Here is a 25,560-nt window from a genome sequence, read left to right as displayed (position 1 = left end):
AAATCTGCATCCTTACCCCATCAATAATCAAAATAACAAGGAAAACATTATGTATTCATTTTGCTGCCTGAATTTGGGACTTTCCCACATCTGCTAAGATTCTTCACCAAAGAACAAACTTGACCATGATCTCACGTCTACACAAAATTTCCAGTGTTTCTGGGCAACTATGATTGGCCTTCAATGCCCACCATACTACCTGTCAGTTTGTCCTCTGTATATGGTATCTTACCCAAAAATTCTAGCTGCAGAGCACCCTACTAGACATGATCAAATAAAATTTCACCATTGACAGAGGAACCCATGGGCCCAGGAAGGAGGGGGACTTCCCAGTGACATAGTGGCCCACTGACAAAGGAAGACTAAAACCCAGACCACCAGACATGGGATCAGGCTCCTGTAAGATCAAGATGGCTCCTCTACCCAGGCTCCTGTCCCTAAGAAACTAGGACCCATGCCAGGTGATGTCTATGTCCTGAACATAATCATTTTCCTTTTCTGGGTCACTGAGAAAAAGATGGATACCAGCTTAGCTCTTTCAGCCTCTTCTCCCACACTCTGATGTGGAGAGCTGCACTGTCACATATTCCTAACCAGAAGGAGGTTGGGTGCAGAGACCCAGGGTTTGTGATCTCTTGTCACTGTCTGCCGCATACTCTCCTACAGGATGGGGCTGCTGAGCAGCAAGAGGCAGGTCGGAGAAAAGGGCAAGGCCTGGAGCCCTGTGAAGGTCCATGCCCAGAGCAAGGCTCCCCCACCCTTGCCACCCCTGGTAAGTCATCAGCCCCTTCCAGGAGAGAGTCTAAGGCACAGGCACCCCCTAAACCAGCCCCTTTGGCTGTTTCATTTCATATCCTGCTTGGTCACAAATTTATTAGTTTGGGACAATTGTAATCATGCCTGGACCAATGTCCTGCCCTGTCTGTGAGCATTACCAAGATTCCAGAAGAGACCTGATAGGAGCAGAGACTGCTGGTTCCCTTTCATAGATGAGCCCTGGCCTCTCTTCTGGCTGTGTCCAAGTGTCACTGTGTCCAAGTGCACACAGTGAGATGTTTATTGACTGAATGTACACAGTGAGATGTTCATTGAGCAAATGAATGAAGGAGAATATGGGCAAATTCAAACTTAGACAGGTCAAGCTGTTTCCCTGAAGTGACATACTAACCAGTAGAAACCTAGAACCTAACTTTCAAAAGCTGTGCAATGAAAACTAACTTTAGAAAGATGATGATTCCTTACCATTACACTCGCCAGAGATATAGAATCGTCTCTCCTGAGCCCCTTAGCTACATTCCCGGTTGCCGTAATAAAACGTTGTGACTGAAGCAACTCAAGGAAGAGTTTGTTTGGGCCTCGGTTCCAGGGTGATAGGAGTCCATGAGTCCAGCACAGTGTTTGTGAGATTTAACCACACTGGTGTATGATATATATAGTTAACTATTTCACTGTTCTGTCATGGATTGTAAGGGCTATTTCTATGACAAAAAAAATGCTTTATGTGTGACTACAATTATACTAGGCATATCCTCGTGCTGTGTCCTGGTACAAATGAACAAAAGTCAACCCTTGGGGTAGACACTAGTGACTATTGATTGAGTTTTTGGGAAACACAATTTTAAGATATTTTTCTTTGTCAATAAATAACTGTCTGCAATGTCTTCTTTAATGGTAGAGCCAGAATTTTAAAGAAGGTGACAGTGTTTTTTTTCCCCTTTGAAGCTGGGGTAACTCCATACATGGTCAAGGCAAGGATGGCAGGTGGCCTAGGGTGACAGTGTATACAGAATTTATCTAAGTATCCCCATACAGTGGCCACTGTCCTTCCTTGGGGTGGGTCCCCACAGGTAATCCTGCCAACTGGTTCTCCGGTTCCTTAGTCTACCTTTGCTGCGCACTGCTCACTAACTCTGTATTTCTGCCCAAGATTGTTTTCAACCACCTCGCCCCTCCGTCTCCTAACCAGCACCCAGATCAAGGTAAGAATGGGGCGCTGGGGCATCTCTCCAGGCCACAGCTTGTGTTAGGGCAGCTGGGGTGGGCCCTGTAGGGCTGGAAAGGTGTAGGGAGGTTGGGAGCTTAGGAACCTCTCTGTGAGCCGTAAAGGAGACCCAGGAAAGAGTTACGGCAGTGTATCTGCACTGTTGAAGCCTGGCTTGCAGACTCTGGCCCCCGGACTCAAAGGGCAGCAGGACTGCTGTGTCCTTCCCTCTCAGCACAAGGTCTGGACAATGTCTTGCCTGCCTTTTTCCATGTCCAGTCTCCACTGGAAACCCTCTGGCCACATGTGCTTCTTCCTTCATCCCAGATCCTGCTCTATGGTGGTTACATAATGAATGAGCCTCCTCTTGGGCCAGGACTCAAGCTTTGAGGGCTCCCTGGATGAGGCCTCATTCAGAACTGGCCTCCATAACATGCAGCATGCAGACCACTGTGTTCCAGGACAGAGGAAGATGTCACAGTGGGTAACACACCTCTCCTGTCCTGAGAGAGCCCAGCTTGTTACCTTTATGAGCACAGTGCTAAAACTGGTCAGTGTTGTTGTCTGGTGTCCCTTACCTGGCTAAGGTCACCATCTTTCACATCAGACAGGTGATCCCTCACTTTCTAGCAGGGAGTGGTGTCTCACGTTCAGAATGGAAGCTTGGGGGAAGGAAGTAACTGAGCCTTTGGTACAAGTTTGAGTCTCAACACTGCTAGGGACCCCTGTCATTCATGTCAAACCTCCTCCCACCCAAGGGAAGGTCCCAGCCTGAGGCCATACCACTCATCCATGACCATGTTAGGTCATCTGCAAGCTACAAGTCTCCAAGAGATTCTGCCAGGTGTTCAGGGGTCCCTGGTACCAAACCGTGATCATTTGAAGGGTAGTCCACCATGCTCCCGAGCCTTCTGCCACTTCAGGGCCTCCAGCATGTCAACAGCCCTCCACAGAGCCAGGAAGGACATGTGCTGAGAGCCACTGGGAAGCTCTGGGCACAAATGCCATGGAGAGAGCAGGAATAGAGTGGTTACATGCACACCTCTGGGATAGAGGCTGGGAAAGGATGCTGAGGTGTAGCTAGAGTTTTCCTGCCTGGCCCACAGTCAGGACAAATCTCTCTTACCTGCCAGTCCCACAGTCGCTCAGACCCAGCCAAGTAAACACACAGAGACTTATATTGTTTACAAACTGTATGGCCATGGCAGGCTTCTTGTTATCTGCTTCTTCTATCTTAAATTAACCCATTTTTATTCATCTATAAGTTGCCATGTGGCTCATGGCTTAGCAGTACCTTACATCTTCCTTGTCATGGCCATGGCTGGCAGTATCTCCCTGCCCCAGCCTTCACTTCCCAGAATTCTCCTCCTCTTTGTCCCACCTACCCTATCCTTCCTGCCTGGCTACTGGCCAATCAGCACTTTATTTATTTTAACTAATCAGAGCAACACATTTGACATACAAAACATCCCACAGCACTGAGGGGATGCACCAGAGGCAGGTGGATCAGGATCCTGGACTTGGGCTCTGAGGACTGGCAATGGCTATCTCCATGTAGCTGCCCTCCCAAATCTTTGTCCAGACCTGAGGTCTGAAAGGAAGATGAGCTAGGCAATGCGAGCCAGCCTACTCCTAGATTGGACATGGATGGGTCCAGGATCAGTTCCTGAGAATTCCCCCTCTATTGTTGAAAGAGTAGCTTCACGTGGCTTCCTGCCACTAATCCTCTTGGGAGTTGGAAGATGGCTTGCACCACACAGTCCCCCAGACCTCCACCTCTGTTGAGGGCCACAGTGGTAGCCATCTTCTCCTTGTTCTTTTCAGAGGAGCATTTTGTGGTGGCCCTGTTTGACTACACTGCTGTGAGTGACAGGGACCTGCAGGTGCTGAAGGGGGAGAAGCTCCAGGTCTTGAAGAGGTAAATTTCTAGAATACTGCCCTCTGTCAGCACAGGAACCCCCCCACTGTCCGCCTCCCGCATTCACCACCACATCCCTGGGGCTCCCTTGAGGGTCTTCTCCATTGCTGTGCCCCCTCCTGTTACCCAGTATATTCTCTAGCTTGAGCCATGTCCTCCCCTCCAGGTCTTCCTGGCCGGGTGGTTTCTACTTCCAGCCTTCTGCTCTGCTATTAAAATCTAACACGAAGCCCCTCTGGACCCCACATAGGAACTCCATTTTGGCTTATTTCCTGTGTTCTTTCTCAGGACACCCTCCAGTGTCTGCCCGTGTACTCCCCTCTCCCTCTCCCTTCCTCTACCCTTAAGCCTACATCATGGAACCCCAAGGTCCATGAGGTGTTCCTAAAGTTCTAAAGTGGGTTTGAGCTGAACCCATAAGTGCCTGACCTTTGACCCTTGACCCTGCATAGGTTTCCAGTTCCTCCCTTGTCAGCAGCTCTCCTGGTTTTGCTTTCTCAGTCCCAACTCATTCCATAGTTTTGGACACGCCCCACCCATGAAGATGGGGTCTGCTTAGTCGAGGACATGGTCCAGTCACACTGTCCAGACAAATCTCCCTTCCTGCTCCGCACCAGGACCCCTCCTGTCTGTCACATGCTCAGCACAGTGGACGGGCCACTCACACAGCACCCCCTCATCACCAGACTGTCCGTCCGTCCGTCTCTGCCATCCTGTCTCCTACCGGAATGGGATCTGTTGGGGGGGGGGTGCTGGGAGCTGCCCAAAACATCTTGGGGGAGCCTCTGTCATGTTTCCGTCTCCCCCTCTTCCCACTAGCACTGGAGACTGGTGGCTGGCCAGGTCGCTCATCACCGGAAGAGAAGGCTATGTGCCCAGCAACTTTGTGGCCCCAGTGGAAACTCTGGAAGTAGAAAAGTAGGTGTGGATAAATGGCCTCAAGCCAGAGGTGGTGGGGCTGCTCCAGCCACTCTGAGTATGGCAGGGCCAGGAAGTGAGCTAATGGTGGCTGTTGATGAGGGGCTGGGAATCATAGGTTCTGAATTTCTTCTAACACTCTGAGGGATGCCAAGAGAGTCTGTCTTGCCATCTGAAAGAAGAGCCACCTGCTTCCTGGCTTCTCTGGATGAGGCTATCCCAATGTCTGGTCCCCTCCAGAATCCACAGCGAGGCTCTATTTCCTGCAATCACTCCCCCACCACCTCCAAGGACAGTCCCCAGAGGGCTTCTTCAGCATTCTTATCACCAGCTTCCCACGTCCACCTGGACCACGCACCTACTCCCTCACATGGTGCAGAGACATGGGCACACACCATCTCACGGTGGTGACACTCACCTCCTTCCCTTCCCTTCCCACACACCGTGGGTCCTGGGTCTCTCTCCAGAACCATGTTGTATGACAAAAGACTAGTTATGTCATTGGTCACTATTAAAAAAAGAAAACACAGTTGAAGGAAGGATTTATTTTGGCTCATGGTTTTAAGAGAGTACAGTCCATCACGGTGGGAAACATAGTAGAGTTCATGGTGGTAGGAATATACAGCTGGGGACCTCTCACATCTCAGTGGACCAGAAATCAGCTCCAGCAGGGAAGCTGAGCTGGCTTGTCACCTCAAGTGCCACCCCCCATGGCCTCCAATTAGACCTCATGTCTCAAAGGTTCCATAAACTTCCAAAACGGCACCACTACCTGGGACCACATACTCAAACATACAAGCCTGGAGGGAGCATTTTACATCTGACCACAAATGACAAAAGGCTCACACTGAAGAGGGGACTTGGGAGGAATCCAGTCCCAGAAAGCCCCTGACAATACCGTTATTCACTCAAACGGCAGGAAAACGTCAACCTCATGACTACATCTTGTGCAGAGGGAGGATAGTGCATCAGGTGTGATTTTTGCAGTCCGACTCTAATAGAGGTCACCTAACCCATGTTCTCATTTCATTCAGGGAAAACATGAGCCTGGAGGATGATGGGAGATGGGATGGAATGGGGTTGCAGGGACTTATGGGCATCTAGCTGAACGAGATGTGAGGAACACCTCAGGACTGACTTGGGGGGGTGTCACCAACGCTGAGGCTCACCCACTCTTGCTGTTTTCCAGATGGTTCTTCAGGACCATCAGCCGGAAGGATGCTGAGAGGCAGCTGCTGGCTCCTATGAACAAGGCTGGCGCCTTCCTCATCAGAGAGAGTGAGAGCAATAAAGGTCTGGTAACCTCACCATCTCACTTGCTGTGCGTGGTCCTGGGGAGCCCCCGCTGAGGCCTCAGTCTGGAGTGGGAGGGATTCCTGATGGCTTCTGTCCTGTGTCACTGCCTGGGAGCTGGCATTGAGGCTGTCCACACCCACTGTTCTCCTGGCCTCAAGACTGGTACCACTGGGATCTGGATGGCAGGGGTAATAGAAAGCTCTATGCCGCGGTGGTCATAAACTAGTGAAGTGAGGCAGACAGGGGCTGAGAAAGGAAAGGTACCATATAGCTCTCAGTCCCCAGCCACATTTTGGAATCAAAGAGTCAAGAAGCTCAGAGAATCTTTAAAAGGCATCTTGGGCAGAGGTTGGCAGGTCTCGGGAGGTTGGGAAGTGGCCTGTGTCCAGGGGTAGATGGGCCAATGCCTGGGGAATTAGAAGCTGCCAGGTGTGGTGGCGCATGCCTTTAATCCCAGCGCATGAGAAGCAGAGGCAGGTGGATCTTTGTGAGCTCGAGGCCAACCTGGTCTACAAAACAAATTCCAGGACAGCCAGGGTTGTTACACAGAGAAACCCAGTCTTGAAAACCAAAACAAACAACAACAACAAAGTCAGAGCCAGCACCCACGACTCAGGGATTTAAATCTGTCTGGGACTGAATCAGTTACTGCCTCCAGCCTCGGGTAACTGTTTCCCCTTCCCTCTGACATTTTCTAAATAATACTCTCCCCATCCCTCTCTTTGTTTATTTATTATTTTTTGAGAAAGTCTTGCTATGTAGACCAGGCTGACCTTAACCTTGTATTGCTCCTCTTGCCTCTGCTGGGAGCTGGCATCACAAGCCCGTGCTGCCACATCCAATGGGCACTCTTTTCTAATGGCTTTGATTTTGTTTTGGAGACAACACCTCACTTGTTTTTGTGGTTCTCGGAATCAAACTCAGGACCTTAAACACTGGTCAAGCCATCTACCCAGCCATCTACCCCAGCTCTGAACCCTCTACCGCTGAACTACACCCTAGCTTCTTAACATCCTTTTTATTATAAAACAGGAAGCATGTACAATGCATTCAAAAGACCATGAGTAAATATAAATTATATAGAGCAATAGGTAGATCTCCGTGTAACCACAGCCAGAAGGCAGAACATTCTAGAAGAAGAGGAGTCCCTCACTCCTCCACTGGCTCTTCCTTGAGAGGTGATTGGTTGGTTGAGAGTCCTTTCCTCTTTTCTTGGGTTAACTCTCACTCCCTTTTAGCCTTCCATAGTGATGTCTCTCTAGTGTGGCTTTTCATTCAACACTGTGGGATTCTCCACGTGTACACGAATGCTCCTCGTAATTCTGAAGCAGAATCCCATCCTGCATTGCAAAGCCATAGTCTTTATTTGCAAGCCAAGCAAGAAGCTGCCACAGATGCCCCATGTGACCCTTGGGATGCCCCTTGGCTGATTATTGGTTTCTGTGTGAGGAACCACTAATGTCCTAGCTGAAAGGTAGATGGGCTATTCAGTGTTTAGGAATCTGTGAAGAAAGGGTTTAGTAGGGGTGAGTAGGCATTGAGAGAGGGTGACGGTGAGTGAAAGTGACTATGATTCCTTATACGGGGTCAAAACTAGCCAGGCAGCAGTGGCGCACGCCTTTAACCCCAGAACTTTCGAGGCAGAGCCAGGCAGATCTCTGTGAGTTCTGGGCTAGCCTGGTCTACAGAGAGAGATCCAGGACAGGCACCAAAACTACACAGAGAAACCCTGTCTCAAAAAAACAAAAAACAAACAAACAAACAAAACTGTCAAAAGAATAAAAAAGTACGTTTTTTTTTTTCTTAAAAAAAATCAAACAAAACAAAACAAATGGTGAGGCTATAGAGATGGCTCAGTGGTTAAGAGCACTTGCTGCTCTTCCAGAGGACCTGGGTTCAATTCCCAGCACCCACATGGCAGTTTACAAATGTCTATCACTCCAATCCAGGGAATCTGACAGCTTCTTCTGGCCTCTGGGCCCTGCACACACACAGTACACAGAAATACAAGAAAAAAAAAAAAAAAAAAAGAAAATTACTCATACACATACAATAAAAATAAATGTTTAAATGCCCATACTAGGCCAGACATGGTGGTACATACCTTGAATCCCAGCACTTGGGAAGCAGAGGCAGGTGAATCTTTGTGAGTTCAAGGCCACCCTGGTCTATAGAATGAGTTTCAGGACAGCCAGGGCAACAGAGAAACCCTGCTTCGGAAAAAAACAAAAACAAATCCATACTTCTCCATATGCCTCAGGCAGCCTAGAGACCTCCCAAAAGCAGGAGGTCCCATGGATATGGAGCTGGCAGTATTGGGGTTGCTCTTTAAGAATACTCAGTTGCCATAAGGTAGACAGGATCTTGGCAGACTTCAAGCTTCAGAAGCTGTATCTAGTGAGGGAAAGAAAGGGATGCTTTGGCATAGAGCCAGAAACCTACACAGGTCCAGCATCCTGGGGAGAAAAGCTCTTGATTTCATGTGCTGGTGAGAGATGATAAACTCCATAGTACCCACTCTGGGCCCTTAGAGACCCAGGCACGGTGGCAATGAGCAAGGTGGAGTGGGGAGGTCTGCAGTATCCAATCTAGGATCCAGGGGCAAGGGCTGTGGCAGCCTCAAGGTGTGTAGGACAGCAGTGCAGCCTCTTGGCATTCTTTTGCAACTAGGTTGTGAGGGACACCTTGGCCAAGACAAAGACACAAGCAGGGAAGAGGCTTGAGATATGAAAGCACCCAAAACAATTAGTACCGCACAGTATCAACATCCTCATGCAGAGCGGTGTCCAGGCCTGACCCCTTGTGGCAGAGGGTGGGACTGCTCCTCCAAGGTGTATCTGCGGGGAGGGTGGATGCCCCTTCACCCCAAGCCTGCGGCTAACTCTCCAAGTGGCCTCCATTCAATGACCCTGTCTCGAAAATAAAGAGTTTGAAGATGGGAGATTCTGTGGCAGCCACGGGGCTGGACAGAGGTGTTTTATAAAGGTTCAAGGAAAGAGGTTTCTTAGCTGAAAATTCTTCCTTCCTGTGTACTAACCCCTTGCCATCTGCTTCCTTGTCTGTATGAAAATGTCAACCCAGGCTATAAAACACAGTGTGAATTTGGAAAGACCTCTGGGGAATAGTTTGCTATGCTTCTGGGAGGGGCGTGGAACTGGAGGCCCTGACTGGCCATTTCTCTGGGGAAGTCATCAGGCCTCAAGTCAAAGATACTAAAGTTCCAAGTCCCCTGGCAACTTTCCATTTCTCAGTATCTCAGGCACCCCGATAGAGGACCCACGTATAGCTGAGAAATGGTCCTGTCTGTCCCAGAGTTCCTGATTCCCTGGCAGTTTGGGGACTTGAGGGGAAGTCTGGATCAGATAGCCAATGGGAGAGTAGAGAGTTAAGACAAAAGGGAAGCGAATTTGTGTTGAAATGGCTGAGGGCAGAATACAGAATTGGGCGGTACCTTTTTCAGATCACAGGAGCCCTGTCTTGGATTCCCGCCTCACTTCTCATGTGTCCATCAACCCTCCAGGTGCCTTTTCCCTGTCTGTGAAGGATGTCACCACCCAGGGGGAGATGGTCAAGCACTATAAAATACGCTCACTGGATGACGGTGGTTATTACATCTCCCCACGGATCACCTTCCCCACCCTCCAGGCCCTGGTGGAGCACTATTCCAGTAAGAGGTGTTGGGGCACAAGGGTCCCAGAGAACTCTTGGGTTCTCTATTGATGATCCCAAATTTTATGAATCAACTGGGGAGGGGAACTGTGTCCGTCAAGCCAGACTTAAGGAATTGCCAAGTTTCAGTTTAATGATTTAAGATCAGTAGCCTAATGCTTGACGTGAGGCTACTTGGGAAGTAGCAAGGGTCTGCAGTCTCAGAGAGTGCAGGTTCCAGACATCATGTCCCGCCTGCCACAGGAGGAGGGAGGAGAGAAGGGACACAGTTGGGGACAGTGTGGTTCCTAAGGGAAGTCTGCTCTGGTGGCCTCCAGCTTCTCTTTTCTTCCCTGATACAGAGAAGGGGGATGGTTTGTGCCAGAGATTGACCCTGCCCTGTGTGAGCCCAGCCCCGAAGAACCCCTGGGCTCAGGATGAATGGGAAATCCCCCGGCAGTCTCTTAAGCTGGTCCGGAAACTTGGGTCTGGGCAGTTTGGAGAAGTCTGGATGGGTGAGTTGTGGCATCCCGGGTTCCCTCACTCTGCTCTGTGTTCTGAGCCTGAAGTGGACATGGAGTCAGACACCTCCGTATGGACAGCACATCCCCTTCCCTGAGATGCCTGTGAGGGACAGAGGCGTAGCTCTGTACCTTTACAGATGAGCTAATAGGGCTCAGATGCCAAGAGACCCACACTGTTGTTCTGTTCTCCTTGTAGAAGAAGAGAATCGAATCCAGTCTCCCTAATTTCAAACCAGTTCCTCTCATTCTGGGATGCTAGCTTGGTGGCTGACTTGTGTATACTTGACCATTTTATTAGGTCCTCAGAAGCCATCCATCCGGCATTGGGAGCCAAGAGCCAGGAAGCAGGAGCTCCAGGGTCTGTGCAAACAGAAGCCACACTTGCTGGTGTGTGACTGTGGGAGCTCAGACCCCAGTGCCCACACCATTCCATCACAGCTGCTGCTGCTGCTGCTGCTGCTGCTGTGTATTTACGACACTTCCCCAAACATAACATAAGGCCCTTTGTCTTATTCTGCTCTGATCCATGTCTCTGGAGCACAATTTCAAAGTCCCATTCTGGACTCAGAGTCTCACACCCAGAACTGAGGCACCTCTAGCTGGAGCCAGAGACCTGGTCCTCACAAGGCTCAATGCCCTGGGAAGGGCAAGCCTCAGCTATTGCCTATGCCCTTTGGTGGATGCCATCCTATTTCCCTCAGACTGCACGAATCCCACCAGAGCCTGAGGCTCCATTGTGGGGTCTGTAGAGACAGGCTGGCATCTTACACAAGACATGCACTCTTACCATCTATTTCCCTTAGGAACTGCATGTTCCAGCTTGGACCTCGGGCCCACCTAGAGTAGGGCTTGACTCCGTGGTTAAAGGGTTTTCTTCCATGTCTGAGTGGCTCCTCCATTCCCTTGCCCTGTCAGGTTATTACAAAAACAATTTGAAGGTGGCTGTCAAGACCCTGAAGGAGGGAACCATGTCTCCAGAAGCTTTCCTGGGCGAGGCTAATATGATGAAAACCTTGCAACACGAGAGGCTGGTCCGTCTCTATGCCGTGGTCACCAGAGAGCCCATCTACATTGTCACGGAGTACATGGCCAGAGGTGGGGCCCTTCCTCTCTCTACAGGACAGGGCTTAGAGGGTAAAAATGAGAGTGGAGCATGGTGGTGAGTTTGCCTGGCCTGGGGGTTCCTATGGGGGATCAGTAAGCTTTATTTTATGACAGGGGAGGCTGAGAAACAAGGGAGAATCATCTTCACAGAGTTTTGCTCTCAGCTCGGGAAGCGCAGCCTTCCAGAGCATGGAGTTTGCTTCTGGAATATGTTTTCCACTTCCAGAGCATGCCCTATGTTTCCAGAACCTCATTTTTGTTCCTGCAGCACACACATCATACTTTGATCCCCACTGTGATGGACAGAGTCTTGCAGAGCAGGAAGAGCCGTAGACTGGGCATCCAAAGGTGGAACCCAGTTCCACCTCTTCCCAGTTGCCAAGCCTGTAAACATTTCACAGTACGGGTGTCAAGGGAAATGAGGCCCAGCAGCCTCTGTATGAGGTTTGGCAGCCTCTGCAGTGTCTCCACAGGGGACAGTTGACCAGAGATCAGACCTGGCTCTACCTTTTACCCCTCTTGTGGCCCTGATGTCACCTTGCTTCCTGCAGGTCCTCAGTGTGACCATGCTAATTATAATAATTGTCACCAAGGAATAATTGTCATCACAGACTGTGCTGGGTGCCAGCCTCCTGGCTGAATATTCAAGAGCACCTGGCAGTCTTCTTGTTAATGCTTCCCTGGGGAAAGTCTCCATCAAGGAGGGAAATGGACCTAGGAAGACACACGGGAATATCATGCTTGGAAAGAACACTAACCTCAGGCCCAGAACTGGCATTTAAACCCAGCTCTGCTGACCTAAGAGACCCCAGACAGGTCCCTGAACTTGGCTGAGAACTAACTTGTGGAAGTCTAGGGGCTAGTGTTTCCATGAAGTATGAGGCTCCTCAGACATAGGCAGACCCTCCACCGACCAGGACCACAGATCCTGGGGGCTAGCCACTTTGCAGTCACTGTCTCTCTTTTCCTAGGATGCTTGCTGGATTTTCTGAAGACCGATGAAGGTAGCCGATTGTCCCTTCCAAGGCTGATTGACATGTCAGCCCAGGTTAGTGAACTATGAGGCAGAGGAATCCTGGAGTGATGATACCCCCTCTGTGCTTTGTGACTATACTGAATCCCCTGGTGAGAAGCTGTGTTGGTCAGATGTGGGCTGGGCTGTGAAGGACAGAAAGCCTGAAGTACTAAATGTATAAGCACCGAGAGGTGGTCAGATGAGAGGCTCTGCCCACTGATGTCTTCTGCTGGGCACAGAATCTTAGCATGGAATGACATTTTACTATGTCAGATGACTGCTGGCTTTACCACCCACCCCTGCCCTTTCTTAGCCAGCAAGAAGGGGATGGGGATAAAATTCTACCTTCTTCACTCTAGGGACATTCCCATTACATTTGCTCTTACATGTCCTCCTCACTCCACTTGCCTCAATGACCCACTTGGCCGCAAGGGAGCCTGGGAAATGTAGTTCCAACTCTGGGCAGCCATGATGGGATATTAGAAAGGTAGAGATAGAGACGGGTGTTGGAAAGCCAGGGTGTAGGCAAGAGTTCTGTTTAGTAGGTAGGCAGGCATGCTTTGCTATGACTTTGTTCTTCAACGCATCCATCCTGTCCCAGAACTCCCAAGTCTTGATGCAGCCCTGGAATTGGCCCTAGCCTGATTGGCAGGCATGAGCCATGTAGAGTACAAGGGACATAACATTCTAGAGACACCTCCTACACACACACACACACACACACACACACACACACACACACACTCATGCACACACACGTATGCACGCACTCACACACATCTACCATCAGTGAATTCCAGACGTCGCCTGGACTGGCCTTTGGTTCCCTCTGGGTCCATGTATAGAAGTCCCCAGCTTCTGTGAGGAGAGAACAGAATCAAGATGGGGAGGTGTCTTTCTCCCCTGGGGATTCTAGCTGAGGGGTCTAACTGGCAGGAAGACACATCTGGCGGCTCCGAGTGCAGCTGTTAAAACTGGAACTCTCAGCAAGAAAGCTGTGGTCTGTGGTCAGCCCGTGAGACACGCTGTCAACACATACAGGGCTGTGAAGGGAAGCCTCCTTGCCCACACTTTAACCCACATGCCCGCTTGCCCACTGTAACTTCCTACGCTGTCCCATATTATCTGCAGCTGGCATCCAACTCAGGAACTGAGGTCACAGAGTCTTTTTCCACTGGGGTAACAGAGACCTACTGAGGCGGCTGGTAGGCTGGGTGCCGGAAGTTAACCCTGGCCACTGGCTTGGAGGTAGTCACTTGCTGGTCAGGAGCCTTTCCTTATCTCAGGTCAGGTCATTCCTTTTTCTTATCTCTCTGCCCATTCTCTTCTAACCCCACTGCACAAAGACCCTCCCCCAAGGAAAACCTGGGTTCTCCCCATGTGACCTCTGCAGCCACAAGGACAGTGCCTGTTCAGTGCCCTGTCTTACCCGTCTATTCTGTGCAGACTGACTCGGACTCGTCCTGTCCACAGATTTCCAGCCAGTGCCCAGGACTGCGCCTCCCCCCCTCAACACCCCCATCAGAGGTCATGTCTACCAATGATTTCCTGGACAAGGGGGTTATTGGCTCTGCTCTTGGGCTGTTTGTTGCTCATCAATGGATGAACAAGCCGTTAGTGTCCTTGGTTATAAAACACCAGGGAAGAGAGCTGCTAGAGAGCCCTGGCTCCCCTCTCCCCTGTAACATCTTTTCCACAGAAGCAGGTCGGCCTGCTCTCTTCCATGTTCATGCAGTTTTTGTCTTTTCTAAAGCTGATCGATAAGTGTTAGTTAACAATGTGAGCACCACCAGAGCTGTCTGGACAGAAGCTGTTTGGTCTCTGCCTTCCCACCCCTCACAGCCTCACACTAGCAAATCCATACTGACTGCAAATCCAAGCTGAGCGGTTTCATAAGGGAGGGAAAAGGGAGTAAGCGAGGAGACTCATGCATATGGCAGGGCAGTAGAAACAGAAGATGTGGGACCAGGGGCTGGGGTGTGGCTCGGTAGGAGAGAAGTTGTGAGTGTATGTACCTGAGTTCCTGGGCAAGTAGGGTCCGATCAGAGGCCGGCAGCCTGCAGGAACAGAAGAGAGCTGAGGTCACTTTATCCATCTACCAGTGAGTGACCAAAGCCTTAATGACCTGGCTCAGGTGCTTGGGACAGACGAGGCTCCTCTTCTATGAGAACCTCTGTTTCCCTAGATTCCACTCTCATGCCCCAAGTGCTCACCTGGGGCAGGTGCAAGCTCAGGACCTCAGCCACAGTCAGCTCCCTCAACATTGACCCTAACTAACTCTGTGTGCTAGAGATGACTTCTCATGTTCTAGGTCAGAACTGTGACCTCCCTGCTGCCCAGGAAGTGGCACAGCCCTATTGGACATTAGTGACTCCGAGGCATGGTTGGCTCTTCTGAGAGAAGTGTCCACTGAGGGAGCATCCCTGTCCTTCCCTGCTGTCCCTGTGCACCCGGTTCATCCCTTCTTCTCCCTCACTCAGCCCTAGCCTTCTTTTGCTAACCCTGGCCTGCAGAACCTGGGAGATAGTTGCCCGAAAAGGGAGGACAGGGTGTGGATGTAAGGCTAGTTGTTTGACGGCAGCTTCTCTGCTGCTCTGGGCTCTGCGCTGGTCTCACGAGAAGGGGCAGATGCTTTCTCTCCTCCCCGCTCCTCACCCAGCCTTGTTCCTCATCACCTAGTAGCACATGCGAGGCTGGCCCCACATAGAGGCTGGTGGGCTCCATTCCTGCTGCCTTTCACCATGTGGCCTGTCCCCTCAGATCGCAGAAGGGATGGCTTACATTGAACGCATGAATTCCATCCACCGTGACCTGCGGGCAGCCAACATCCTGGTGTCTGAGACCTTGTGCTGCAAAATTGCTGACTTCGGCTTGGCCAGGATCATTGACAGTGAATACACTGCCCAAGAGGGTGAGCTGACTCTCCCCTGACCCATGGGGAGGCCTTTGCACTTCTCAGTTCCCTGAAGCCCCCTTGAATGTCTCCTTGGTGTTGGAGATGGGTAGGGAGACCATGGGCCTGTATTTGCCATGATGCTGGGCTCTTTCCCGGCTAGTTCAGCGCTTCCTTTCCCTGGATGGAGGGAGGCTGAGCAGTGAAGCACCTCATGCAAAGGAGCACCTTGGGACCCTTTGTTCCAAATGGCCTTGGAATGCTGAACTATCTCCCTCCCCAACCTGGAGGTTCCTGTGCACACGAATCTAGCAAAGGAACTGAGGAGCCCTGTAAGGGCACCCCATTCCCACTTGTCTCGCCTGCTGATCCCCAGACTAAGTTGAGAAAATATTTTCCCCATCCAGTTCCTATCAGCCTCCTGTGGAAGGAGGGTGTCATGGAGCACACCTTGGAAGATGTGGCCCTAACTAGTTCATAAGCACCCCACTCTCTACCGGAGGGAGGGTTGCCATGGACCTCTCTGCTCTGTTAATACGAGCGAGGAGAATTGACTTTGCAGGAAGACTTCAGTGCGTTGAGCAAGCAAGCAGTATCAGTTGAATGCATCCTAAGTGGTAGAGTCGGGAGGATAGCCAAGGCCTGGGGATCCATACCTCTCCTCAGGCGACTTCAGGCTGGCTCCTGAGACTGAGAAAACAGTGCTAAGCCTGTGGGATGGGGGTGGAGAGTTGTCGGTCCCTGGAGCTAATGCACTTTCCTGGCAGGGGCCAAGTTCCCCATCAAGTGGACTGCCCCGGAAGCCATCCAATTCGGGGTGTTCACCATCAAGGCTGATGTATGGTCCTTCGGAGTCCTTCTGATGGAGATCATCACATACGGACGTGTTCCCTACCCAGGTAAGTACCTGCCCCTGGACTTCTCACCATCCTCCTGGAGCATCCTGATGGTGACTCCCCAGGCTCAGTGACTATAGGGACCACACACTGGTCAGGGCACGGTCCCATCACAGGGACCACACACTGGTCAGGGCACGGTCCCATCACAGGGACCACACACTGGTCAGGGCACGGTCCCATCACAGGAACCACATACTGGTCAGAGCAGGTCCTGTCACAGGGAGCATATACTGGTCAGGGCAGTGTCCTGTCACAAGGACTGAGGCCCAGACCTGCATTTTGATTGTGGGCTTCTGTCTCCTTGCTAGCATTGCTCAGGGCCACAGGGCTTCATCTTTCCTCCCAAAGAGCTCATTTGGATCCCCAGGAGCCAGCACAGTGAATGCTATGAGACAGCTTGTAGGTTGAGGACAAGATTTTCACCTTAACCTCACCCTTCAGGGTGGGATCTCCCAAGTTCTGTCCTGAGATGAGGACCTGGACTCCTGCCCAAGTCAGGAGGGCCCAGGCAGCAGCTATGGGTGGTTATTTTCCACAGCATCCCCCTCCAATGAATAGTAACATAGCAAATACACATCAAGGAGAAGCTGCCTATGATTGCTGAAAACCCCATAATTCCTTCCCAGCTCTTCTCCAAACATTGTAAAGCAAAAGACATCCTTAAATATATCACCAAGGCTGGGGAGATGGCTCAGGTGTGTGTGTCTGTGTGTGAGTGTGTGAAGCACTTGATAGGCAAGCATAGAGGACCTGATCCTGGTTCTCCAGAACCCAGGGGTAACTCTGGGCACAGCAGAGCAGGCCAGTAATCCTGGCACTCCTACAGTGAGATGGGGGAGAAATAGGAGAGACCCCAGAAGCTCAAAGGCCACCTAGCCTGGAGTATGCAATGGCAAATAACATAGAGAGACCTTGTCTCAAACATGAATGAAGGTGACACTGGAGGTTATCCTCTGTCCTCTGTCCTCTGCCCTCGGCCCTCTGCCCATTGTTCTGCTCTCACTTTCACACACACACACACACACACACACACACACACACAAATTAGAAAAAAAATTAGATGGCCCCAGAACCAGACATAATGGCTCAGGCTTATGATCCCAACACTTAGGAGGCTGGGACAGATAGATCTTGAGTTCAAGGCTAGCCTGGGCTATACAAGAAAACCCTGTCTAACAAAACCAAAGCGGTATGACCCCGACACCTATGTGACCTTCCAGGGTTAGACTGGCCATAGTGTGTCAGAGCCTGCTGTCTCCCATCTAGTGCTGGTCTACCACCCCCAGGGCCAGTCCCGGCACTCCTGGAGCAGCACCTGCCCTGATGCACCCTGTCCACCCTCCTGCAGGAATGAGCAACCCGGAAGTCATCCGAAGCCTAGAGCATGGCTATCGCATGCCATGCCCGGAGGCATGTCCACCAGAGTTGTACCGTGACATCATCACTGAGTGCTGGCGAAGCCGGCCGGAGGAGCGACCCACCTTTGAGTTTCTGCAGTCGGTGCTGGAGGACTTCTACACTGCCACGGAGGGCCAGTATGAGCTGCAGCCCTAGCCACCCGTGGGCTCTGCAGGGCTCCCCCGTGAGCCTCCTGCTGGATGCTTACCTCAAGTTAATATGTTCACACCTGGCTCTTCTTCCAGCCCAGACAGGTTGTGAAGTCAGGGTGGGATGTCATGCCTACTTCTCAGTTGAGGGAACCTAGAGACAAAGGTGGCTTCACTGTAGGGCATAGACTCTCGAGGCAGAGCCTTGGTTCACCCTTCACTGACTGTGTGCCTTTGGGCAAGTTACCTAGCTGCTCTGTGTCTCCTATTCCTTGCATGTAAAACAAGGAAGGCTTGTATTAGAACTTACTTCCAATTGTGTTCAGACCTGGGAGGGCGCTGAGAGCTGAGTCTGAACTGTTAGTGATGGGCAGTGTGTAAGGCTGCCGTTACCCAGAGGGTGACTGATGGCAGGTGACCAGAGCGCCTACTTCTCTGACCTTCAGAGCCTCAACAGCAAGTGTCTCCGGGTCTGCTGCTCCAGAACCACGGGCCAATCCTCCAGGTAGGCCTGGCCTGGCTGTGCCCCCGCACTTTGGGACTTTTCTATAATAAACTCTTGAGAGTTTTACCTTTCTCCAGGTCTTTACTGCTAACACAATCAAATGCGACACACAAGGTACGTGTAGAAGGTGGAGAGCACCCTGAGTGCCACCCCCATCCAACACCCAGCAAAGGACACTGGGCACAACTGGCAATGTGTGTCCTGGCCAGCAGGTGGCGATCTCACCCCACGAACCCTGTGTCTGGACCTCCTGGCTTCAAGGAAGCCAGCTCCGAGTTACCCCAGAACACGGACAGAAAACCATGAGATGGGGTGGGGATCCCCTCAAGTGCGGCGGCTCTCTCCTGTTTTTTTGTCTCTCGTGCATCCTGTTTTATTTATATAGGGTTCTTTGGTGGGGGGGGCAGGGGGGACAATTTAAGTTTATAGAAAAATAAGCAGAAAGAGTCCAGCTTCCATAAACCACAAACCCTCAGTCCTTTTAGTTATTAACATCTTGCAACAGTAAGCATGCTTACTCCTCCGGGGGTGGGAGGCTGATATTGACACACTTTACATCGGGGTTCACACGCTATACTCTCTGTTCTACAGAAGCTTAAGGGCACCAATCCATCAAGCACAATTTTTCCGGAATAGTCTTCCTGACCTAGGGATCTCCCGGTATCTCTGCCCTAAGCCTCCCTGCATGCTGAGGTTACAGGCACCCACAATAATGTTTGGCATTTTACATGGTCAGCAGGGATTCAAACTTGAGTCCTCATGTGTGCAGAGCAAAGTGTTCTCATTAAGCCCTCTTCACTGGCTTCATATTTAAATATCTCCAGGGGGGCACTAATGACTGCCCAGGATTCAGATCTGGGCAGCTGAGCTGAGTAGGCTGTTGGGACATATTATTTCCCAAGAGTTCAGGCTCCATGTGAACACCCCGTGGCTCTTCCCACTTCTGGCATAGAGGTGACGACGACGTCAAAGGCTGGCTCACTCTGGCAAAGCAGAGGCCTTGCTTGGCCCTTCATCCTGGGCCAGGTGAGGCTGGAGCCCATTATAGACCAGGGAGAGTTGTCTCCACAAGGGGGCGCACTTTCCCCGCATTGAAAGAAGGTCCCCTTGTGTGTTCTTCACAAATTTATACAGGACAAAGGGCCTTCCAAGCAGAAAGTGACACAGGAGAGTGGGGAATGTAAAGAGAGAGGGAGAAGCAGAGAAAATAAGAACAGGAAAAATATCAGTTGTGGGGAGGGGAGGTAGCTGTGGAGTGCTGTGTTCTCCCAACTATGGTGGTGGCCATGAAGACCTGAGACATCTGGTCATATGATGGTTGCCCCCTTGCCCAGAGCTCTGATGAAAGATACAGACTGAGCCTGGGAAGCCCAGGACCATTATTACCTGAGATAAGTATTTTCCTAGAACCAGGACACATCAACCTACAAAATGAGAGACAATGGATGTCTGGGATAAGATACAGTCCAAACACTTTCTCTCACAGGGTATATGGTTCAGTGTGTCACACTTCTGAGCCTCAGTTTCCTCATCTGTGAATTGGGAACACACCAGGTGCGCTGTGAGGTTTTGAGGTGACAGTTCACCTGTGTGCAGCACCTATTTCAGAGCCTGTCTTAGAGGAAATTGCAGGAATGCCTGCTCATATGAGCATCGTAGTCACAGAGCAGCCTGGGAGCTCTGATTTGCAGGCCCCCCAGGGTGACTGCATGCCATCACTTTCTGGGATCTCCTTCTTGGACATGCAATCCCCTTCCGGGCTTCACCCTCTGCCACTGAACTTCCTCTGGCTTGCTTTTACATCTATCCAGAGCCTGGGGGCATGGGTGGCACTTTCCAGGGGTGTGACTGAGGAAGTGACCCGGTTCCTCCTTCCTCCAAGCCTGCAGTTCCTTGAGTGTCGATGGTGGGGACACACCTTTGTCAAGGGGCTGTTTGAAGAACTCAAGAACACTCTGAAGATACAGTGGGGCTCGCCAGGGCTCCTGTGGCCCAGTGGCTGCACCCAGGCATTCATTTCTCACTGTTCTGCCGACTGCAAATCCAAGGTCAGAATGTGTCAGAATCCCACTCCTCTATGAGGCTGAGTACTGTTCCAGCTAGCAGTCATAACACTTTATCTTCATCCCCTTGTCTGCTGGTAGACATTTCGTGATAACCCAACTGTGAACAAGTGTGTCCTCTGGACCCACTGCTGGAGTAAATAGCCATTTGAGGCTTGATTCTGAGAAGCCAATATATTGTCACATCAATTTCTTTCAACATCTATGTCCCAGGTTCCAGTTCCTCCACATCTTCATGGCCACATCTTTCTGTCTTTTTGGTTCGGTTTGTCTTTACAGGACTTGTGCTAATGGCCCAAGGGGGCAGTCCCACGTTGCTTGTAATAACCCAAGTTGTCTTAGTTTTGGTCCCTGGAAGCCTCAGTCCAGAGGTGTTTTGATGTTGTAGAGTATATCATACGCTCCTGGTAGTCTCCCGGTGCCTGGGGCCTCTGCACTCTTCTGTCCCACTGGACACCAGTCACCAGACATGGGAGTGCTGTGGGCCTGGCTGGGAGGCCCAACTGTGCAAGTCCTGACTAGACTTCTTCAGACCTTGCTTGATGGGCTGGCCCCACACTGTCCTGGGATCCATTCATGAACCTCCAGATGTCTCTCACCAGATGTCCCCAGGTAGATCTGATGCACGCATGCTCACATCCCCACTCAGAACTGTCACTATCAGTCAAGACGTGTGTCTTGTTCTGAGGCTTTGTCTCAAAGAGATAAAGAGACAGAGAGACACAGTGCAGAAGGCAGAGCAGGAAACCAGCGGGACACCCAGACCTCCCACAGGCTCATGGGCATAGGCCTCAACCCAGCTGAGTCTGGAGCACCACTAAAGAAAGGCTGACGCCCCACACCGTGTAGAATCTTCAGACCATGCAAACGGGGCCTCTATAAGCAACATTGAGTATGAAGTGCCAGTTTCTGAAACCCGGGGAGGTCCTCACGCTACAGAAGAGGAAGCAGGCACAGGGAGCCTAACTTAACTTACCACACAGCTGGTGAGAGGCAACCATCTTTGGAGAGAGAATGTGACCGTGCCATGGTTAGGATGCCCACAGGATGCTGGATCAAGAGAGAAGTTGAGCTTCCTCCAATCCCAGGCAGTCCTTGGCTTGTGGGTCTTCCGTGGTTGCCTTGTAGAAGATATCGGAACACAGTCAGAAATGCTTTCTGGAAACCTCTCGTCTATCCCAGCACTTCTCACAGGCGGTAAACTGAGGCCAAATGAAGTGTTTTCCGAGGACCTGGGGTGGCATGGTGAGATCTGTTCGGCCAGTTACCTCATCTTCTTGGCACCGGATGGTGGCTTGCTCTGGGATCTTCAGGAGGTGGAAATACGTGATGAAATATACTCTTATGAACTCTCCCAACCAGACTGGCTGCTCTCTGAGAAGTCCTGTTCCCTAGCCAGCCACGAGACACTTTTTGAGCACAGGCTAGTGTCTTTAGAGCAATCATCCTACAAACGAGCTGCATTTGGGCCAGCACTGCCATCTGTAGGGCCTTCCTGTGCTGTCTGTCTGGCCTTTGACATCTTCACTTATCCAGACAGCATACAGAAAGACACCCAGACTATGATTCACCACTGTACCCCTAGGAAGTGGGGTCGGGACCTTGACTCTCAGCACCAGCCAAATGCCTAGTACTGTAGGACTCAGCCATAGGCACCGAGGATAACATTCGAGTGACAAATGGGGAGCAGGGGACATACCCCAGGACTAATGAGGTCTTGGGAAATATTTTTACAGAGGTTAAGCAAACTCCAGGTCAGCAAGGGAACTGAGGGGGTCATGGAAAATGACAGGAAGCAAGCACTGCTGAGGCCTCTAGCCTGGCGGACTCAGCTGCTGGATGGTGTCCCAGCTGTCACTGTGCTGAAGAGTCCCTCTTCACGAGGTCACCATCCCAGGATCCATAGAATCACAACTCTGCCTGACATCACTGGAGAGTGTCCAGCACACTGTTGAGTTAAATTTGTAGGTGCACGAGGCACATATCTGGCAGTCATGGAAGGTGGTGACTTTATTACTTTCTGAGGTCACACTTAACCCTGAAGAGAAGCATCCAGGAACAAGACAGGATCCCCCCCAAGGAGAGCTTCTGTCTTCGCCCCTCCATGAAGCAAGGATACTGTGTTCCCAAACAAGGATGTTAAGACATTCCCTGGGCCAACAGTGTCACCTGTGTGTTACTGTGTCTAGGCTTCACACATGTTCTCAGGTCGCTTCTCAGCCCTCAGGGGTCGGCTGCCATTCCCTCTCACTTTGGGATGGACAAACCAAGATCTGAAGGTGAGGTTCCTGCCAGTCTTCTTTGCTAGGGCCCCGACGGGTGGGCCGAGCCTCTCCCCGACTCTGCAGAGCCTTCTTCTTCAGCTAGTGTCCTGGGAGAAGTAGAACCAGATAACACCGAAAGAACCTGGGTTCTCAGAATTCCCAGGGCCTGAACTCAGCCCTCACCTTACTGTGGCTCCCTCTCTAGCCGTGTGTGGGTCAAGCCATGCAAGAAGCAGCTATAAAGGAGTCACCCCTTGGCTCTGCCTCAGCTGGACTCTGGGACCCTGGTCAGTTACTTCTCTTCTCCATCTCGCAGAGAATCTGTGTGATGTTTGGGAAGCTCTGGGCCCAGGGTTCTGCATACAGCAGGACATCATAAATACATGCACATTCCCCTCCTTTGGACACACTTGAAAGGAAAAAAAAAAAAAAAACCAGGCCATGTAACACCTTCCCTGGAGTCACCTGGGGATCTAGCCTGCCAGATTCTAGCTCCCCCAAACCCCCAGCCTGCTCTCCCTCATGTCCACCTTGCACCTTGGCCCCTGGACCACCAGGTCTGTGTGGGCAGCACAGGCTGAGGGAGGCTGACAGGAGCTAGTCTCGGGGCTGGAGGAAGATTCCTGAGGACTGATGAGGTGGAGGGAATGCTGCCCAGCAGCTGACAGGGAGGGAGGAGGGAGGAGAGCCAGGGGAGTGCATTATCTCAGACTGCTGCCTTCTGGAAGGTCCAGGGTACCATCTAGGGCCATCTCTGTTGAAGCCCTTGCCAGCACCAAGGTCAGACTGCTCTCGCAGTTAAAATTAGCCTCCTGGTCATTGCCCTGGACTGTAAATGGCCTTTTCCCATGAACCTCTAGGGCCTGGTCTCTCAGAGATCCAGCTGGACTCTGTGCCCTCTGCTCCCCAGAGAGCAGGAGATGACATATAATCCTGTTCTGGAGGTGAGAATGGCAAGGCACAGGTAGGTGTGTGCACGGGCTGCATGCTGCACGCAAAACCATCCAGCCAACCCAGAGACCCCAGACAGGGGGTGACTGTGGAATACTGTAAGCCTATTGGCATTGTTCATTTTATTATGCTGTTTCTCACCCATCTCCCAGGTTTCCACGTGACAGCTGATGAGGTTCCTCAGCATATTGCTGGCCCCAGTGTTGCACAGTAACCCCACCCCCACCCTCCACTCCCACATACCACACAGTGCTTGGATGTGTCTGAATAAGTAAGTCGGGAGCAGCAGAAGGTGTCACTGGCCAGGCTCTGCCCTTGGGTGAGCTATGCAATGTCTGTCTCTCACGGTGTCCCAGCCTATGGCACAGGAAGGGCTCCCTTGTGTTTGCGCTGTACGGTTGAACAGTGGGGGAGCCAATATTCTACTTTATTTCTACAGCCCATAGATAGTGACACATGGAATCTGAATAGCCCATTGGAGCAGGGCTCATTCCAGGCTGGAGTTCAGGAAGAGCTGAGACAGAGAAGAATCTCACTGCTTGCAAATCTGGGAAGACCAGTCCAGGCTCCAGCCTGCTTGCCATGTGGCCTTCTACAAGGCAATCCCAAGTTCAGCTTCCCTCTGGCATACGCATTTTCTAAGCAGAGGCCAAATAGGGGCTGGGTATGACAGTGACTCTGTGATCCTCGGGACCAAGGCATGCTGTAATACTGAAAGGTGGCTGTTAAGATTTTACAGGTTGAGTTTTACCAGGGGAAACTGGGAGTCAAACAGCCTGGAGCAGATTGCCCTGGCCATGAGTCCTGCTGAGACTCTCTGAGTGACCTCTGATCAAAGTTAAAGTATGTGTCATCGGGGAAGAAAATATTTGCAGTGCCTGTATAACAAAGGATTACTGCAAAGAAAACCCAAGAGTGGGGGGTTGGGGGGGGGGGCTTCCTGTTCCTAAACACCCTGGAGACAAGAAGGTGATAAGAATGGAGCGGTGCCTGGGAGAGCCCCTAATAGCCTGGAAACGGAAAAAGTGCTCGGTGCTCCAGCATACGGGATAAGGCAAGCTCAACACCGGTGCACTGCCATCTGCCAAGAGACAGCAAGGTGGCATGTGTGCCTCCATTACACACTGCAAAGGATGTAGGAAGCCGTCACTGTCATAAGGTTGACGGGAGTGCTCTGAGATCAGGCTCAGAAACACACACACACACACACACACACACACACACACACACACACACACATTTGTGGTGTTGTTGCGCGTCTGGAAAGCTACCCCCCAGCGAAGCATTTCTCCAAGCGGGACTTGCCTACGGTGCCTTAATGTTCAGACATGGAAAGGCAACAGGACTGTTAAATGACTGCTTTCTCGTGAGTGGGCTCTTCAACATGTGGAGACAGGAAGGCGTGAACCACAGGATGGGAAGCAGAAATCATACCTGCTCTGATTATACACACAAATTATATCCTTGTTAGCCGCAGGTTTATGTGATGACCACATGATACCCACCCAAGAGAATCTCCTGACCTCTGGGAAGCTTGTGGGTGGCTACCCCGGGAGAGAGAGAGTACTGTCAGCTCGCTCCCTCCTACATCCCAGAGTTCTTTACCCTGTGGATGCACTAATGGGTTTGGAGAAGGGAAAGGCCAGGCCTGTGGGCAATGATGGATGGATCTGTACAATCTTGCCTGGTGGCAGAGAATGGATGATGTGACCCCCACAGGGGGTTGGGTCGCACCCTGGAGCTCAATACCAGGCCTTGTGTACCAGCCCAGCTCCACCCCACACCAGCCCATTTCCCGCTGCATCTGCTCTTTCTGGGTTATCAGCTCTTTCATTCCTCCAGGAAAGGGGGATGTAGTGGAAGGCCCGAGAAGCTGCCACCAGCCCCAGGCAAAGGGGTGTGGTGGCTGAGGTCAGTGTCCCTGTGTGTGGAGGGACCCACCAGACCTCGCACATCTCAAAGACACTTGTCTTTTAGTCTCTCTCCTTTCCTATGCGCCAGCCATTAAATGTGTCCTTACTGTGTACCATCCGT

At 51.3% G+C, this 25,560-nt stretch overlaps 1 protein-coding gene across 1 annotated transcript; it reads left to right on the top strand.

The window, feature by feature from the left end:
• The first annotated feature begins 667 nt into the window (after positions 1-667).
• Blk (BLK proto-oncogene, Src family tyrosine kinase) lies at positions 668-17,750 on the top strand. The gene is made up of 12 exons (XM_036199594.1): positions 668-772; positions 1,928-1,979; positions 3,806-3,899; positions 4,719-4,817; positions 6,007-6,110; positions 9,634-9,780; positions 10,124-10,276; positions 11,201-11,380; positions 12,361-12,437; positions 15,165-15,315; positions 16,065-16,196; positions 17,545-17,750. The coding sequence occupies exons 1-12, from the start codon at positions 668-670 to the stop codon at positions 17,748-17,750; spliced, it is 1,500 nt and encodes a 499-aa protein (XP_036055487.1).
• The last annotated feature ends 7,810 nt before the right edge of the window (positions 17,751-25,560 follow it).

Source organism: Onychomys torridus, chromosome 9, assembly GCF_903995425.1.
Source record: "Onychomys torridus chromosome 9, mOncTor1.1, whole genome shotgun sequence".
Lineage (NCBI taxonomy): Eukaryota > Metazoa > Chordata > Mammalia > Rodentia > Cricetidae > Onychomys > Onychomys torridus.
The sequence above is the reverse complement of the archived record's forward strand: the minus strand, read 5'-3'. Positions and strand labels throughout refer to the sequence as shown.